We start from the raw sequence: 19,706 nt of genomic DNA on the forward strand, positions 1-19,706 counted from the left end.
AAGCTATTGTTCTTCACACATAGTTACTATTTCATGTGCAACCGTTTCTATTATTCTACCTACTCAAAAAAGTGGCTTTTTCAGTTTTATTACTATGTTTTCTTCATCTCTATGCATAGGAACTTTAGAGTAGCTACCTATTTCTTGGTTGAAAAGTTAGCTTAGACCATATCTCATGGTAAATACGAAAAGAGAATACACAAAAATGGTTAGTACCTTGCCCAAGAGTATATTAAAACATTTTCATATTCTGTGGCTGTTTAAACATCTGTATGTTGACCTGATTATTCAGTACCATGGGCACAAACAGCCTAGGTTCCTGTAGGGATTCTGGTTTTAAAAAACCAGTATCTGACAAAAAATATAACACACTGTATGATTACCCGTTACACAAAATGTAACTGGCAAAACTACCCTATGATGGTGGGGGAAATGAGGAGTTAGTGGTAACTGGAAGAAGTCATAAGAGGCTTTCTGGGTCAGACACTGTGGCTCACGCCTGTAATCCCAGCACTTTGGGAGGCCGAGGCAGGTGGATCACCTGAGGTCAGGAGTTTGAGACCAGCCTGACCAATATGGTGAAACCCCATCTCTACTAAAAATACAAAAATTAGCCAGGCATGGTGGTGTGCGCCTGTAGTCCTAGCTACTAGGGAGGCTGAGACGGGAGAAATGCTTGAACCCAGGAGGCAGAGGTTGCAGTGAGCCGAGATCGCACAATTGCACTCCAGCCTGGGTGACACAGTGAGACTCCATCTCAAAAAACAAACAAAAAAACAAAACCAGAGGCTTTCTGGTTAAATGGGTGTGTTCACTGTGAAATCCATCAAGCTATACACTTAGATTTATGCACTTCTCTGTAAGGATTAAATTGTTAAAAGTTTTAAAGGTAGTATGTTGAGACTCTAAGTGGCTACATTTTTAAATAGAAATAAGAAAAGGAGAAAGAAGAAACTCAAGAAGGTGTATATTCTTTGAAAGGATGGTAATCTAACAATTTCTGAAAAAGGCAAGGGGTGATTAACTCAGGGGAAAATTGGATCCCTGGAGAACTGTATAATGAGCAGACGTGGCACACACGAGTAAAAGGTGAATCTAAATGTGGGCGGTGGGGGGTGACCAAGATCCTTTGTTGAGAGGCAGGTGTCCAGGGATGGGGCAACAGCAAATTCCCTCTCCTCAAACCCCACTACAATTACAAAGAAGGAGCACAAACAAATCAATGTTTTTTTTCTTTTTAAACAATGATCTCTGCTTGTCCACCATTGTGGTTATAATTAAAAAACTTAATTCTTCCCCATCCTCTAAAGTAACTTACAGGAACCCTGTAATTAGCTTTAATAATTGTCTACTAATCAGGCATGGCATTTTCAAAACAGATAAGTTAGTTTTCTTTTGTAGTATTACATAAATATTTTTCTCTTGTAATAAAACATTTTAATAGGTATCTAGAAAGGTAAATCCTATCTCCTAAAGTTCCCCTGTTAACATGACACTACTAAAAGGCTTGAGAAAACATAAACTGATTTAGAGAGTGATTTAATTAAATGAACAGATCCAAGATATTAAATTTGGAATTTTTGATATAGAATGGTAGTAAGCATTTTGAAACAAAATACAGCCATTTGGAAATAAAAAGCATTGTCTAGCATGTGGTATACTCTTATAGTGAGTCCAATGATACTAAATGATTGCTGATTCTTTTGAAGTAAATGGGTTCAACTTTTTCTAAGGTATCTAGGAACATTAAGGTCTGTTCATACCCTGTGCTGTGCTCACAAGCTTAGCCAAATATGGAAACAAGAAAAACTTCCAAATCTATTTACATACAGAAGTCAGTACATTATAAAGAGAGGTTCTTGAGAAATCTAATGTTAAAATCAAATAATGTATGTGCTTACTTGAAAAAGAATCTTTCAACCTTTAGAAGTATAGGCCCTTCTGACCTTGTGTTCTATTGGATTTGTCTGACAACAAGAGGTGAAAGAATTCTGTGGCTCCATTGTCTCAACAGTGGGATCTAAGAAAACACTGGCAGGACTCATCAGAGAGGTTTATGAGCCTGCAATTCAAAGAGATTAAAAGGGAAATCTACGGAGATTCTTTCACACTGAAGAATAACATTAAATAACTATTAGCAGCTTGGTTCAGTAAAGCTTACTAGAGCTCTCGCTGGGTCATTCACAACTTTCTAAAAGAGGAAAGGTTTTTTTTCAGCTCCATTTGGGAATCAATAAATATTTCTTACTTCTTACAAGACAATGGAATTCCTGTCTTTTTAAGCTTCCTTCTAATGATAGTAAAATTTCTAAAACAACTCTTTGTTTCATGCCTAAATAATTACACATCCTAATCCCACGAAACCTTTTCTATCTGTAGTTACAATTTAAAAAATAAAGTAAAAATAAAAAATAAATAACAGCAACAAAAAACTACAGGGGAGAGAAATTTAACTTTATTCATTATGGCAGAGATATTTCAAAGTCTTATTCAACCCCATACTGGCCAAAAGATCAAGTCCACCTGCAGCTCTGTCCATATTATTCATGTGTGGCAGTGCCACGTTATTCACATGATCACCACATCCCCACAATGCTCTCATTTAGCAATTAGTCCACTGTGTTTATTTTTATGCCATTTCAAGTGTTTAAAGTTTATTTCACACTTAAAGACATTGGTGTGTAAGTTAAAAATAAATAGCAGTTTTTCCTTTAGGTCTAATTGAGTATCTTGCTGTCTTAAAACCAAGTAATTTAATTTTAAACCATCACCTCATTCTTAAAGAACACTTCACTATACATAATTAAATTTTTTATGTAGGAAGTAACTTGAACATAATCAGTTTCCCTGTCTTTAACATGTCTCTGCTCTTGAAAAATTCTCTACCTTGATAAGAGATTGAGAAACAGGCAACATTTAATTTGAAGCCTGTTCTTTAAGTCATAAACCCTATAATCCTTTCCCAGATGAATCTGAAGAGTCATTATTACAAGGCTTTCCACACTGAAGAAAAACTACAAACTTGGAACCTGATTATGAACTTGAATAACTGTGGAGATTTTATAAACTGTAGGTAAACCCAGTGTTCACTGAAGGTACCAAATGAAGCCCAGAAACTGATTTCCTTCTGCTTCACTAGAAAACACGTAAAAGAGCAGCAGCAGGCCTGGTCTCTTGTTCTGACCCTCAAATATCACTCGTACGTGACTATCTGGAACTACAAATAGTAGATTGTACACAACTCATACAAAATAGTGACTGAGAAAAAATGGCTTTGAATTCCCCTCGATCAACTACTTTATGTGACCTTAGTCAAATTACTAAACCTGAAAAACAGATATTCTCTGAAAAACGGATATTAATATCTTCCTCACAAGGTTGTTAAACAATGTTTAAAAGAACTACCACAGTTCTATCGCTTAATAAAAGACAGTTATTTTTAAACTACTGTTATCTCTCAGTGTTTGTGTTGAACTATCTATACCAGACCATAAGAAAATGACTAAAAACCAATCCATTATTAGCAGGACAAAAATACCTCAAGTACCACAGTGTAGGAAAGCAACTCTTGACTTTGGATTTATAAGTGTTGAAGTCTGATGTACTTTGCTATTGTATGACTCATTTTTATCAAAGTCACAGCCTATATAATTATTCAGCCCTTCCAAAATATCAAACATAGAACAAAATGATAGGAACCAGATGAAAAAAAGTTCAAAATAATTCTGTGGTTTTAGTTCAGAGGGCACAAATGATGATGGATTAGAGTATCAGAAGGCTCTGGTGGGTGGTAGGGAGTTGGGGGTAGGGGAGATGGAAGGACCCAAGTTGAACCTTGAACAAAGAATAAGAATCAGAACAGGAGGGTGGTTCTGATTAATAACAAACAGTATAAACAGATGTGTGTCTGGGAGCCCCTAAATGGACCAGGGGACAAAATTCACATTAGGTTTGAAATAGGTAATAAGTCGGAAAAAATAGCAGGGACAAGCTTAAAAGCTTCTGTCCCATTTAAATTCCAAGTGAATGGGTAGGTGTTATTTTGGGAGGGTGCAGAGTTATAAATGTTCTTAAACAGAGGTGTGAGAATAAAGAAAGCTGCTAGATCAATCAAAATGTAAAGTACTGTGGGAGAAGGCAGTAATAGAGAATGGAAGGCCAATTAGCGGATATGGAAATAATCTGGGTATGTTTTATAATCTGGGGATGGACTACTGTGGTAGCTGTGAGAATAAAAGCTCACACAGGCGAAACAACATTAAAAAAGAACAAATGTCAACTGGCATTTCTGATTCATTGACTGTAACCAGACAAAGTAGAAGTAAACAGAGTGTAATATGAAACCAAGGTTGAGGAAAAAATAAGAAAGGTGACTCAGTCAGTCTTGATTTTGGACCCACTGATTTCAATTGGGTCAAGTAACCAAGTGGAAGTTGGGAGAGAGGTTAAAGTTGGAAACAAAACTTCCTAAAATTTTAGACTTCTCCATTATTAAATCAGAACTCTCAAGTCTGTTCAAGTGTCCCAGAATTATAACTATAATCTTGCCTATAGGTTTCTATAGCATTATTTGAAAGTAGCCAAACTTTTACTCAAAACCAATGAAAAATGATCCTAAAATACATTTTCATTGCACAAACAGTTATTTGCATTCAAGTAAAAGTAGCAAGTAGTGTGAGTAGTCATCTTGCAACAAGTAAGTTGGGGCGAGGGAACCTGCACAGAAAGTTTTACCTATACTGTCTTCTCCCACTCAAGATAAAGCCAGTCCCCAACTGTCGAGATGGATTTTCTGCATCATTCCACATACTTATTTTTCTCAGAAACGGTCACCAAAAAAACATGCTTATCTTCCACGTTTTACCTGAAGCAAATTTTTACAACCAATTTTGAAATTCCTAAAATCAAATGGAAATATTATGACCATAAATGGACCCTAATCTCACTAATTCAAGTATTTTGTAAGGGTCAGCTTTAGGACACAATTTCACAAATATCCACTGGCCTTAAGTTATTATTCCTAACAGTTAACCAAAATTTATATTATCTACATATTTCCCTCTTACGGAGTTTCTATAACATTAACATGCTTTTCAGGAAGGATTCTTATTTTGAGTTTAAGAAATTACATGTTGATTTATCTGACACATGTTGGTGGGGTTTTAAGGTATGTTCCTCATTTGTTTTAAGATTTGCTTATCTTCCATTCCATTTATTTGCTTATCTTTCCAAATATTTATCGTAATAAAGGGATGGAGTAAATTGTGTAATACAAACCAGAAATGACCTCTTGTATCTACCTAAGCAGAGCAGCTGATTAGCTTTGAGCAAAGGCACACTCACTTTACAATATCTGGCCCAATCCCCTCTGAGCCACGCTGTTTTGGGTATCCAATTATGTAGAGTGAAGGTTCCACCTTACCAAAATAATTCACTAACAGAGTACTAAGATATATCCTAATATAAAATAATGTATCAGCAAGGATTCCAAACACAATCTATTCTTTTAAACATTATTTAATCTGATTAACTGTATTTGAAGGTTTGCTACTCTTCAGATCACAGAGAAGTACTTAACTCATAAGCTGTGTCACTCTATAGAGCCACTAAGACATCAGGGATCTGTGACTTTCACATTACAAAGCTACTGAATCATGACAACCATTATTTTCCCATGATATAATTCTGATGTGTTTTTAATGTGCTTAATATACATGGACCACTCCCCACAAGATTTACAAAGGCAACGAAATCTACTCAACAGGTATTATTCATGTGAACATTTTATAAATCCTGAAAGGGTTTTCCAAAGTGCTCATCTGGTTGAAATGCAAAGCCTAATCTTGAATAACCACATGCCTTTCTGCGGAACACTGGAAGCAGCCTTTGGAGGCATCCTCAGAAGCAATAAGGTAAATATGCCAACTAGAACTAATTGATTAAATTCACTAGTTAACATTACTTTCAAAATGTATAATCTCTGGGAACTAATTATTACTCATCTTTTTCTTAAATTTACTTTTCTTCAGCCTGGCCAACATTACCCTAAAATGTCAACTAAGCATATAGAAGTAGGAATGAGGGAGAAAAAAACATACGTGCAATACTTTAGGTTATCTGCCCTGGAGTATTACTTCTTCTTTATTGGAAAGAACACATTTGATCATTTCTTTTGAGAAGCAAAGAAATACGGATGTCAAGTGTCCCTTTAAATTATCTTTTAGATAAATATGGCTGTGGGCGATATTGATGAGGCTTTCCTTAAGACAGAGCACCAACATGGAGCTGTGAAACATGAGAAAGCATTCAAGATCAGCTAATAAAGCATTTCCTACCTCCTTCTCAAGTATTACAGAGCTCAATTTTATTTTACACTGCAAGTTAATGGTGGGCAGGAAACAAACATATTTAAAGCACACCCTATGAAAAGAAAGGTTTACAATGAACTATCACCACACGTAAAAAGAGTTCTGTATAACAAAGCTATTTCCATGTCTCCAGGGGGTGACACAGAAAAAAAGAGTGCTTTGACCTGGTTATAACAAACTCTCTCTCTCGGTAACCTATCCTGGTCTTTAACAAATTATTACTCTCAAAGGTTTTGCTTCCAGCAAACCTAAATCATCACTGTTAGAGAAGTTCAAGTTCATTTCCTTTTTTTTGAGGAGTCATTTTACTGAAGCTGAGTCAAGAAGAAAAAATTAATAAGAGTATTCAAAAGAAGTAACAATATGAAAGTAGGTTTATTGCAAGAGTTTTGAAAAGTAGCTCTGGTATGAAAGGCTTAAAAATAGCAATTATATTTGGATACTCTTCTTACCTAAACAGTAAGTCAATCTCCATTTAAAATTGAAACAAAGTCATCTCAGTATCTGGAGCCTCTGGTAAAGGAGGAAATACTTAGTACTTAAATCTGAGGTACTAAAGTGTCACGAAAAACTGTCCTTCTAGAACAGCTAAATTCAGTAATATGCTGCCTGAAAAACTTGCAGAGCAAACTGATATTTTATAAATTCCAAACTATGTATCTGAATCATGAATCAGGTCCAACTCTCACAGTATTTAGTTGGTTTAAACTTCATTGTGACCTCATCTATGACCTACAGGAGTACCCTGTGACACAGCAGGCCACAGGTGCTTCCATTAAGAGCTTAAAAGTAGGACTCAAAGCTCAAAAGAAATCCACAGTTCTAAGGACCTTTCGAAGACAATGAAAAAGTCATGAATATGGTGATTATTTGTCTTCTGACATCTTTCAAACCTTCCTTCATGCAATTCTATGCTCACTTTTAACCTGGTTTCCTATTTCTTTCTGTTTCTGGCCTACCCCACCCTGTAGCTTCTTGAGAAAATATTTTTATGATTCGTGATCCCTCCCTACCTCTTTCTCTTTAGAAAGCAGGCTTCTAGTCGACTTCACTAATATGTTCTTAATAGTACATAGGCTGTGCAGTGGCAAAAATGTAGAGTGACATTGAAAGTATATACCCTATACTCTTTAGGGTACAATGTTGTGTGAATTATTCTTATCTCAAGCAAACTGGCATCGGATATACTGGAGACTAGTAAAGATGTGCAAAAACACATGAAAGAATCATCATCTCCAGTAGAGTGTAGTGGCTTTAGGAACATAGATTTCTAACACACAACACATTCATGTGCATTAGTTTCAATTCTTTCATAGAAATTATGTGAACCAAGGTTAAAAAGACACCTACGGGTAGAACTTATCAAATGAAGCCATTTCTACATTCTTTTGCAAGAAGTACAAACACACTTAAAAAATAAATACATTAGACAGATGTTCATTATGCACCCAGCAAAAGAACCCAATATTCAAGCCATTTTTGAAAATTAATCCAAATTATTTGCAAAGGTACACTCATCAGGTTCTTAATATTTAAGAAAAAATTAAGCTCATCAGTCTTTTAAAAAGTAGTACAGCCTTAGAGCTGATTAGTACTATAAATAAGTCACTCTTACAAACAAATACTCCAGTACATAAACAGTTCAAGTCTTTCCACACAAAAGTATCACACACAGCCTTTAAGAAACAATTTTTTTGGTAGAAATCCCTCTGAAAATAAATAGGGATGTCTTGCAAATGTCACTGGCTTCATCTTATAATGCTGTGTTTTAAAAATAAAGGCTTGCTTCTCAAATCAAATTTTGATAACCTTAGCGCTAACAAAGCCTCAAAATCATCTTGTGAGATCTGATGGTGTGCTACTGTAGGGCATGGGAGGGGATTCAATAAGCAACTACAGAGACAGTCAGCTTTTATCAACACATCCTAGTCAATGCTGAGTCTGATGTGCTATTGGAGAGAGCGATTGAGTGTTTTCCCCTCCGGCTGTAACTGATTATTGACTCCTCCCATTAGCATGTGGAGTGCATATTGAAGGTTCAAACACTAGGCTGAGGGACTCCTGTCCCTAGGCCAGTGCTGAAAGACAGCCTATCACTTTGTGTAACTGCAGTCCATGTGTGACAAACCTGACCTACATTTCTCTCTTTCTTTCTCACAACAGCTTGTCACTGTTTTAAGAAGCTATTTTCTAAAAAGCATAAAAGAAATGACTTTTAAAATTGCTTAGGTAATCTGCATTCCTAAAATATCATTTATACCAATCATAAGGAATAGTTTATCCTGAAGATAATCATGAAACTCAGCCTAAAATGAGCTCAAAGATAGCAGAGTGCTTTATTATGTCATCTTATATATAGTATCTTCATTTGGATTATCATTTATACTGTATAGTCTTCAAAGTACTATAATTAAAATAGTAATCCATACATATTTATTTTAATAAAAAGAAGTTTTTATACACATAAAGCATATTAATTAGGAATGTGTAATTAAACAATTTTCAAATGTAATAAAAAATAGCTTTCAAGGCTTCTCAAGAAGCCACATCCTAGTAGTTTTCTTAACTTCTCAATGGATACACAATAATCACTGCTAATAATAGGGCATAATTAAAAACAGTGATGGAGGGGAGGAATAAAGGCAACAACACTTGGAGCACATGCTGGAAAATGCTCCCCAGGAATGGCTGCAGAGCGTGCTGCTAAGAGTTGCCGATGTGCTGTGGCTCCTCAACACAAGTACCTACCACACCGCTGCAAGTCATACTCTCTTTTTGTCTCTTCATTTCCTAGAATTTTCCACGCTTGATCAATTTCGATGAATTTCTGTACACATTCCTCCACTGTTCCTGCTGATACATCTGTACTTTGTTTATCTGGATGATACTGCCAATCAAAAATAAGGGTGGGAGGGAGTGAGTAGAGAGAGCTGAGGGGGTTACATTTAAAAAAAATTGTAAATCTGAGCTTTAGTTAAGAAGGTAATGAGAAGATGAAAACTAAATGCCAAGGCAATGAGACAACAGTGTTGGACACAGGAGACAACTGCCAGGTTAATTAGACCACTGGAGTAGCTATAAATCCACCAGTGACATGATCTGTCACAACGTGCAAAGACAGCATTTTCTGGATAATTTGTTCATGGAATCCTTGGTCTCATGGACAATTTACCTAGAGAGGATGACTAACACAAATAGCAACAGGTATGCGCAGATGAGCAGGACATGAAACAGGAAGAGCACAAACTAGGCAGAGTATGAAGCTTTCCTTACACAATGTGCTTACCTATAGATAGCATTATACAATGGACCACTAGGTCTTTCTTATGAAATTATACAATCATAATTTTAAATAAAAATATATCTAATTATAAACATGACAACTTTCATCTTCTTCCTCAGCCCTGAAGATTATAAAGTTATAAATCCCCAAGCATACATTTTTATTAAAAACTCGTTATTCTAGGCCAGATTTGTAAGAAATAACTTTAAAGAACTCAAACACTTAGATGTAAATTAATTCATTAAAGAATCTTTCTTATGTGAATTTTCTAAAAAGTCTAAAAATTTTTGTTTTCAATATGCAGTAATTTCTTTATACTACTAGGTCAAAAACAGGAAGCTTTATGCCAATTCATAAATTCTCAAATGCTGATGTACATGTAGCTCACTAAATAGTTATCCAGTAGGATCACTTATCACTTCTCCTATCTCCTTCCTTCCTTTTCTTCTATGTTCTCTGTGATTCTCCCTTTTCTTTTCATCTAACAATTCTGAAAGGATCAATATGTCATTTGCTTTTCAGCAATCTCCCAACAAATGGGAAAAGATTATATAAATTTAGAGACATTTCAGTGAAACAATCTGGGGGTAACAATAGCACATATTCAGATATGTAAATTTTCTTACTTTCAAGTAAATAAGGAACTCCCAGCCTGTATGATGCTTACCAGGTTCTTCTGTGAAACCAAATATCAGAATAGCATTTGCTGTGCTAGAGAGGATCCTTAGTGGTGTGTAGAAAATGAATCTATCGTTAAAAGATAGTATTTATCCAATAATTACTTCGACAGTTTTATACTTTAATTTCAAAAAGTCAACTTAGGAATGTCCTTTTAATGCAGAATAGTTTTTTTAAAATGTCTTACTCTTTTTTCCAAGTTTTTACAATAAAACAGGCAAATAACCATATGTACATTTCATGAGTCATCAGTGTGGTTGGTTCATATATTCCTCAATTAATGGTACAATAATTTCAATTATTTCATTGACTGCCTTGCAGACATTATCAGGAGCACAAAAAAAAAATTGCAAGTACCATGTCATTTATTATCTAAATTGCTAAGGCCAAAGTCACTCAGTAAGTTGTGTCAAGTACCATGAAGCAAAATGTCTTCAATTCTCAATCTAGAATTTGTAAAGTATGTAAGTTTTAATTAAATCACAGACTATTTTAAAAATAGATTCATTTTCAGGATGAACTTCTCCACACTGCTGAAGATGCTCTCTAGCACAGCAAATGCTATTCTGGTATTTGGTTACACAGAACAACCTGGTAAACATTATACAGGCTGGGAGAAAGATTCTAGGGCAGACAACGAGGAATAGGCTTCCATTTTCCCTTTGGCAAACTACTTCTCTTCCTATTAAATCTATCAGTTATCAACATTTAGATATTTAAACTAATGTAAGTACTGAAGAAAAGGAAACTAAAGTTTTATTGTTTCATGTTCTTTGCCCGTGATTTATTAAATGATGCTCATAAAAGTTATTTCTATACTGAGGTTTTGGCAATCTCTAAAGTTGGGATATTCAAGCAATATCCCTAAGCCAAAGTGGAGTTGGCTGCATTAAAGTTCTCTAGCTGACCCATTGCTCTAACACTACACAAAGGTTTGTCTAACAAGCTTAGTATAACTAAATGTTATTATATGTAACATATTCAAATAAGCCATGATACATTTATGATACATTTACATGGGAAAACTCTTAATTTCAGTATGTCACAAGCATTAAGGCCCTGGAGAACTTGTTCTAAATTTGTAGCTATAGAGTAGGAGTAAAGATCAACAGGTAGGTAATTTCTCATGGGCCAATAAAGGAAGTCTACTTGGTACAATGAATAGAAGAGGTTAGGCCTGATCATGTACAAGTCTAACCAAGAAAGCCCTATAAAACCAGGAATTAATTCCTGGATGCCCTAAACTAAAAAATACTACTAAATTTTATTATGAGTCACAAATCAGTTCTATGATAGTGAAAGTACAATTCAATCTCTTTCCCTAATTTGGTATTTTTCTGATTAGTAACTGAAACAAGGGGCTCACCATCTGAGGCTTTAAGTCTATTCAGATTCCATGACATTTATTTAATGGGTACACTCCATTAAAAAATTACAAATATAGCAAGAAAATAAGTATATAATTTGGGATGCTTTAAAGCCTTAGTCCAATGTGTTTTGACAGCAACTTTCAGAGCAAAGTGAAGGTCTAAGAAAAGGAATAACTGTCTGTGGTAGGCTGATAATGGCCCCCAAATATATCACGTCCCACTATCTGGTACCTGTAAATGTTACTTTATTTGGAAAAAGGAAGTTCACAGATATGATTACATTGTAGTTCATGAAATGGGAAGATTTTGCTGGATTATCTGGTTGGACCCTAAATGTATTCAAAGTGTTCTCAGAAGAAAGAGGCAGAGAGAGAGCTGACACACAGAAGAGAAGGTGATGTGAAGACAGTGCAGAGAGAGGTCTGAAATGCTGCCCTTGAAGACTGGAGTAAAGTGGCCACAAGCCAAGGAATGCCTGCAGCCTCCAGAAGCTGGAAAAGACAAGCAATGGATTCTCCATCAGATCCTCCAGGGGGAGTGCAGCGCTGCCAACACTTTGAACTCAGCCTGGTTATAATTATTTTGGACTTCTTCAGAACTATAAAAGAATAAATATTTGAAACCACCCAAGTTTCTGATAGTTTGCTTTTACAGCTATGAGAAATTAAAACCCAGTCCAAATATATCTATGATTTACAATTGGAATGCAAGACATTAGAATGTGTTAAGTAGAAGTTTTAATTACAAGGGCTACTCATAAAATGGTGTCATTACACACATTCTTAAAAATATGAAATTTTTCTCTATTGCCAATGGGAAAACAAGCCCCTAATCCTAGGTTTAAAGGGTTTCTGATCTCAAACTGTATGTTAATTTTGTTCCTACTATTTCTAAATCTGAGCTATCCTGTGGAAGGTAGACTCATTATGACCCTAAAAGACCACAGTCATTTTCCTTCTGTTGTCAAATCTTATTTCTTGCCCTTAACTTCTTTTACTCTCCACTAGCCAAAAACCTTCCTACTCTTGAGAGCCCAAAGCTAGTCCCAATTCATTCATTCACTTATCAAATAAAAGACAGATGTAATCTAAAGCACTGTATATTCTAGGGGCTTACTATCTAATTAAGGAACCAGAAACAGCCATTAAAAAAAAAAAAAAAGCATGGACTTCCTTACAGCCTCAAAAAATGCCAGCTGAATCAAACAGGGAGCTCTGAGGACAACAACATTCATCAATCAAGTAGAGAGAATCCTGATACCCCTTAATTAACAGAATAGGTCTGTTATAAATTTAATGTTGCAAAGTGAATTTATTTTAACTGACTTCCATGTTCTTTCAGTACTAAACTGAAATGCATTTTGCTGGAGTTGAAAAACTTAGTGTCTTGGAAGCAACAGACTCAAAATTAACAAATCAGCAAATCTTGCAACAAACAGAGAAGAAAATTTTAAGAAATTATCATTAATAACAGCACAAAAAATGCTTTGGAATAAGCCAAATAGAGTATATGTAAGACTTCTACACTGAGAAGCACAAAGCACCACTAAGAGAAATCAAAGGCCTAAACAAATGGAAGAAGAAACATGTTCATGGATGGGAAGCTGCTTGTCCATTTTCCCTAAACTGATATATTAATGCAATCCCTATCAAAATTTCAGCAGTAATCAACACTGTAGTACCCGCATAAAGCATAAAGATAGCCGAGAAACAGACCATACACATATGGTCAATTGACTTTCAAAAAAGCTGCTAGAGCAACTCAATGAGGAAAGGAAAGTATGTAACGAATGGTTTCTAAACAACTGGATATCGGGGAAAAAAATAACCTCAATCCCTCTTATTCCATAAACCAAAATTAATTCAGAATGAATTATCCATGTAAAAGTAATCCATAAAGGCAACGCAAGGGAATATCTTTGCCGCTTAGGGTAGGCGAAGAGTGCTTTGACAGAAAATAAAAAGCATAAACTGTGTAACACAAAATTGATAAACTGAACATCGAATTTTAAAACTTTCTGCTCATCAAAATACCACTAAGAAAATGAATAAACAAGCCATAGACTGGGAGAAAATACTGGCTGCATATGTTTCTAACAAAAGACTTGTATCAGAATACATGAATAAAAACCTATAAATAAATGATAAAAAGACAAAACTAATTAAAAACCAGACGAATAAAATTGAACAGATACTTTTTCAAAGAAAACTGATGAACAATGCGTACATGAACTTTTTTATTAGTTATTAGGAAATAACTTAAACTTTTTTATTAGTTATTAGGAAAATGCAAATTAAAATCACAATGAGATGTTATTACATACCTAAAAGAATGGCTAAAATAAAAATGACTGCCTGGGTGTGGTGGCTCATGTCTGTAATCCCAGCACTTTGCGAGGCCAAGGCGGGCAGATCACCTGAGGTCAGGAATTTGAGACTAGCTTGGACAACGTGGTGAAACCCAGTCTTTACTAAAAATACAAAAATTAGCCAGATGCGGTGGCACGTACCTGTAGTCCCAGCTACCCAGGAGGCAGAGGCACAAGAATTGCTTGAACAGGGGAGGTAGAGGTTGCAGTGAGTGGAAATCGTGCCACTGCACTCCAGCCTGAGGGACAGAGCAAGCCTCTGTCTTAAAAAAAAAAAAAAGAGAGAAAGAAGAAAAAAGAAAAAAAAATACTGATAACACCAAGTGTTGATAAGATATGAAATAACCAGAATTCTCATATACTGCTGAGAGGAGACAATTTGGCAATTGCTTATAAAGTTACATATACATCTACTCTATGATCAATAAAAATGAAAATCAGAAATCTACAAAAAGATTCATAAAAGAATAGATTAACAGTCTTATTCGTAACAGTCTTATTAAAAAACTGGAACCATAAATGTCTATCAACTGCAGAATAGGTAAATACCTTTCATTAAATCCATAGAAAAGAAATATTACTCAACAATTAAAAAAGAACAAATCATGACACACTCAATAACATAAATGAAAATCTAGAATATCTGTTAAGTAAAAGAAGAAAGAATAAAAAGTACATACTGTATGATTACATGAACATGAAATCCCAATTTAGGTACATTTAATCTGTGGTGATAGAAACCAGAAAGTCGGTTTCCAGGTAAGAATAGGTAGTGGTAATTAAGAAAGAGGGGCATGAGGGAACTTGCTGGAGGAACAGAAATGTTCTATATCTTATTTGGGGTGGTGTTTACATGATATCAAACTCACCAAACTTAACACTTAAGATCTGTGCATTTTTCTTTTTATGTTGACAATATCTCAATAGAAAAACATCTTCAGACATGTTTAAATTTTTTAAAAAGAATTTAGCAAATCTTTCTAAACCATAAAGGATAAATAAGGAATTTCTTCCAATATTAATAGAAAGATAAGTACAACAAAAAACACAGAAAATTAATGAAAAAATCAATATGAATTAGTGAAAAGCTTGAATTACACATTAGTTTATGGAAATTTTTTATTACTTTCAAGCACATTTGCCAACTTTAATAACTTCAAAACATTTTAAAAAACTAAGCATTGCTGAGTAGAAACCCGAAGTGCATCCAAAATTAAAATACCATAAATATGTCACAATATTAAAAATACTGAGAGTGATAGTATCTGTGTGATTCTTCATTATACAAAGACATCTATTTCCAAAATTTCAGTAAACTGCTATTTTTTTAATTAATTAATTAATTATTATTATTATACTTTAAGTTCTAGGGTACATGTGCATAACGTGCAGGTTTGTTACATATGTATACTTGTGCCATGTTGGTGTGCACTCTGAAATGACTTGACACCTATAACTGTATGATCTAAGTAATTTCCTCAAATTTGGGGGAAACTTTTCAATTACATAAACTTAAATTCTTTAAATTACCATATCATTCATTGAGAGTAAGAAAAACTACCACAAAAGTAGATTAAGAAACTCTCTTCATACAAAAATAGGGGATCATACATGGTACTACAAAAGAAATACAGGAACTGATAAAATATTTCATCAGGATTGGTATGTGTTATCTGTTTTCTGACTATTTCAAGGATAAGTAACACTTTTAGTTATGAAATCTTAATTCTCATCAGCTGAGATTTTTTGGCAATGGGCTGTCCAATACAAAATATGTTATTTTGATTTCAAACACTCTCTACATATTAAGTCTAAGTGCTTTCTAAATTACTAATTCTAGAGTGACTGTCACAATGTGTCACCTCAGTGCTACTCAAAATGTGGTCCTCAGAACTGCAGCATCAGCATCATCAGAGAGCTTGTTACAAATATCAATTCTTGGGCCTCACCTCAAATCTTCAGAGGGAGGATTCCAGAATCTGTGTTTCACCAAGCTCTCCAAGCAACTGTTACGCGTGCTAAAATTTGAGAAGCACACTGTTAGCCTTGACTGCTTAAACATGGAATTCATGGGCAAGTCAGAAGATAAGTGCTTTGCAAAAATGTTCCTGTGACAGACGCGTCCTTCCAAGTACGTACACCAAAAAGAGGGGAAAAAAATCCATTAACCTAGAACACCACAATGAAAACTACAACGTGTTTCAAGTCAAAAATTTTTTGATATTTGATACCTTCCATTCACTAATCATAAATGTCAACTTATTCATTCCATTGTTTGTACTAACACCATATGGTGTCACAGATGAAGACACTGATGAAATCTGAACAATATGCCAGTGGTAGTTTAATCTGTTGACTTTTTTTTTTTTTTTAAAGAGAGGGGCATAATTTGTATCAGGCTTCACCTTAACACTAATGATGATATCCACTGATAAGTTTACACAGAAACAAACGTTTTTCCACTAAGAAATGAAGCACGTAAAATTATGAAAATAGCATCATACAATGCAGTGTGAAAATTCTACCAACTTCTAAAAGGTTTTAGTGAAAATTTTTTTAATATATATATATTTTTTGAGATGGGATCTCTCTGTGTCATCTGGGCTGGAGTGTAATGGAGTGATCCTGGCTCACTGCAACCTCTGCCTCCCAGGATCAAGCGATCCTCCCACCTCAGCCTCCCGGGTAGCTGGCTAATTTTTGTATTTTTTGTAGAGACGAGGTTTCCATATTGCCTAGGCTGGTCTCCAACTCTAGGACTCAAGTAATCCATCCACCTTGTGAAAATTACATATTCATTAGCTCCAAATGATATTTTCTGTTGGCTACACAACATATAAAGTTGAAATGAAATGATATTTCTTTACAGTAAACACATAAGAGTTTTATGGTAAACTGTCTACATACATTAATCCTTTAGTACACACTTGTGATTGTGCTGTTTTGATATATAAAATATAAACTATATATAAGAAGTAACAATAAACCATGAAAAGGACTCTGGGCAAATCTGATTACACAAAAATCCCCAAATAGGCTAATATTACTTGATTTGTCAATGTGGCAATTGAGGTTTCCTTTACGTATTAATAGATGAGCTTTAGTACCATCAATAGGATGCTAGCTCTCTATCTCTAGCTTCAAACTTTCTTGAATTCTAGAACCAAAGTTTGAAATACTTTCTGGAAGCTTTCTTGTCAGCACAATAAGTTTAATATATTTGATATCCAATATATTATCCAGACACTAAAATTTGTTTCTCCTCTTGCTGAATTCCTTGCTCTGTTAAAAAATAACTCCGTTAAAAAATAACTCCATGCTCAATAAATGCTAAATGAATGGATGAGGGGAAAAATTTTCCTAATAATCCAGACTATCAATATTAGGGTAACCCCTCTTTCCCTCCTCCCATGAACTGCCAAATCTATAGATTCTACTTACATAATTTACTTTCTATTCTCAATATCAACCCTAGTTCAGAACATTAGCTCCTACCTAGTCCCCAGCAATCATCTTCTAACAGCTTTCCAATCCATCTTACCTGCTTCATAGTCACTCATCTTAACATAACTCTGACCATGTCATTCCCCAGCTCATAAATTTTAAATGGCCAACTAATGCATAATGAATTACAGTGAAACTCTTTATCCTTAAAAGTAAAGTACTACAATAGAGAACCACAACCGACACAACAAAACAAGATAATTTTAGACCAATATCCCTGATGAACATCAATGCAAAAATCCTCAATAAAATACGGGCAAACCGAATCCAGCAGCACATCAAAAAACTTATCCACCATGATCAAGTGGGCTTCATCCCTGGGATGCAAGGCTGGTTCAACATACGCAAATCAATAAATGTAATCCAGCATATAAACAGAACCAAAGACAAAAACCACATGATTATCTCAATAGATGCAGAAAAGGCCTTTGACAAAATTCAACAGCCCTTCATGCTAAAAACTCTCAATAAATTCGGTATTGATGGAACGTATCTCAAAATAATAAGAGCTATTCATAACAAACCCACAGCCAATGTCACACTGAATGGGCAAAAACTGGAAGCATTCCCCTTAAAAACTGGCACAAGACAGGGATGCCCTCTCTAACCACTCCTATTCGACAAAGTGTTGGAAATTCTGGCCAGTGCAATCAGGCAAGAGAAAGAAACAAAGGGTATTCAATTAGGAAAAGAAGAAGTCAGATTGTCCCTGTTTGCAGATGACATAATTGTCTATTTAGAAAGCCCCATTGTGTCAGCCCAAAATCTCCTCAAGCTGATAAGCAACTTCAGCAAAGTCTCAGCGTACAAAATCAATGTGCAAAAATCACAAGCATTCTTATACACCAATAACAGACAAACAGAGAGCCAAATCATGAATGAACTCCCATTCACAAATGCTTCAAAGAGAATAAAATACCTAAGAATCCAACTTACAAGAGATGAGAAGGACCTCTTCAAGGAGAACTACAAACCACTGCTCAGTGAAATAAAAGAGGACATAAACAAATGGAAGAACATACCATGCTCATGGATAGGAAGAATCAATATCATGAAAATGGCCATACTGCCCAAGGTAGTTTATAGATCCAATGCCATCCTCATTAAGCTACCAATGAGTTTCTTCACAGAATTGGAAAAAACTACTTTAAAGTTCATATGGAACCAAAAAAGACCCCGCATCGCCAAGACAATCCTAAATCAAAAGAACAAAGCTGGAGGCATCACGCTACCTGACTTCAAACTATACTACACGGCTACAGTAACCAAAACAGCATGGTACTGATACCAAAACAGAGATATAGACCAATGGAACAGAACAGAGCCCTCAGAAATAATACCACACATCTACAGCCATCTGATCTTTGACAAACCTGAGAGAAACAAGAAATGGGGAAAGGATTCCCTATTTAATAAATGGCGCTGGGAAAATTGGCTAGCAATAAGTAGACAACTGAAACTGGAACCTTCCTTACTTCTTATACAAAAATTAATTCAAGATGGATTAGAGACTTAACTGTTAGACCTAAAACCATAAAAACCCTAGAAGAAATCCTAGGCAATACTATTCAGGACATAGGCATGGGCAAGGACTTCATGTCTAAAACACCAAAAGCAACGGCAACAAAAGCCAAAATTGACATATGGGATCTAATTAAACTAAAGAGCTTCTGCACAGCAAAAGAAACTACCATCAGAGTGAACAGACAACCTACAGAATGGGAGAACATTTTTGCAATCTACTCATCTGACAAAGGGCTAATATCCAGAACCTACAAAGAACTCAAACAAATTTACAAGAAAAAAACAAACAACCCCATTAAAAAGTGGGCGAAGGATATGAACAGACACTTCTCAAAAGAAGACATTTATGCAGCCAACAGACACATGAAAAAATGCTCATCATCACTGGCCATCAGAGAAATGCAAATCAAAACCACAATGAGATACCATCTCACACCAGTTAGAACGGCGATCATTAAAAAGTCAGGAAAGAACAGGTACTGGAGAGGATGTGGAGAAATAGGAACACTTTTACACTGTTGGTCTAACTGTAAACTAGTTCAACCATTGTGGAAGACAGTGTGGCGATTCCTCAAGGATCTAGAACTAGAAATACCATTTCACCCAGCCAT

The 19,706-nt window shown here is 35.2% G+C and overlaps 1 protein-coding gene across 2 annotated transcripts in view; it reads right to left on the minus strand.

The window, feature by feature from the left end:
* DNAJC24 (DnaJ heat shock protein family (Hsp40) member C24) overlaps window positions 1-19,706 on the minus strand; it is a 54,004-nt gene that overhangs the window by 7,407 nt on the left and 26,891 nt on the right. For both annotated transcript variants that reach the window (XM_025356373.1, XM_025356375.1), the window contains exon 3: window positions 9,117-9,255. In XM_025356373.1, the coding sequence (XP_025212158.1) occupies window positions 9,117-9,255 (139 nt within the window). The remainder of the gene's footprint in view (window positions 1-9,116; window positions 9,256-19,706) is intronic.

This window comes from Theropithecus gelada, chromosome 14 (assembly GCF_003255815.1).
Source record: "Theropithecus gelada isolate Dixy chromosome 14, Tgel_1.0, whole genome shotgun sequence".
NCBI classification, from domain to species: Eukaryota; Metazoa; Chordata; class Mammalia; order Primates; family Cercopithecidae; genus Theropithecus; species Theropithecus gelada.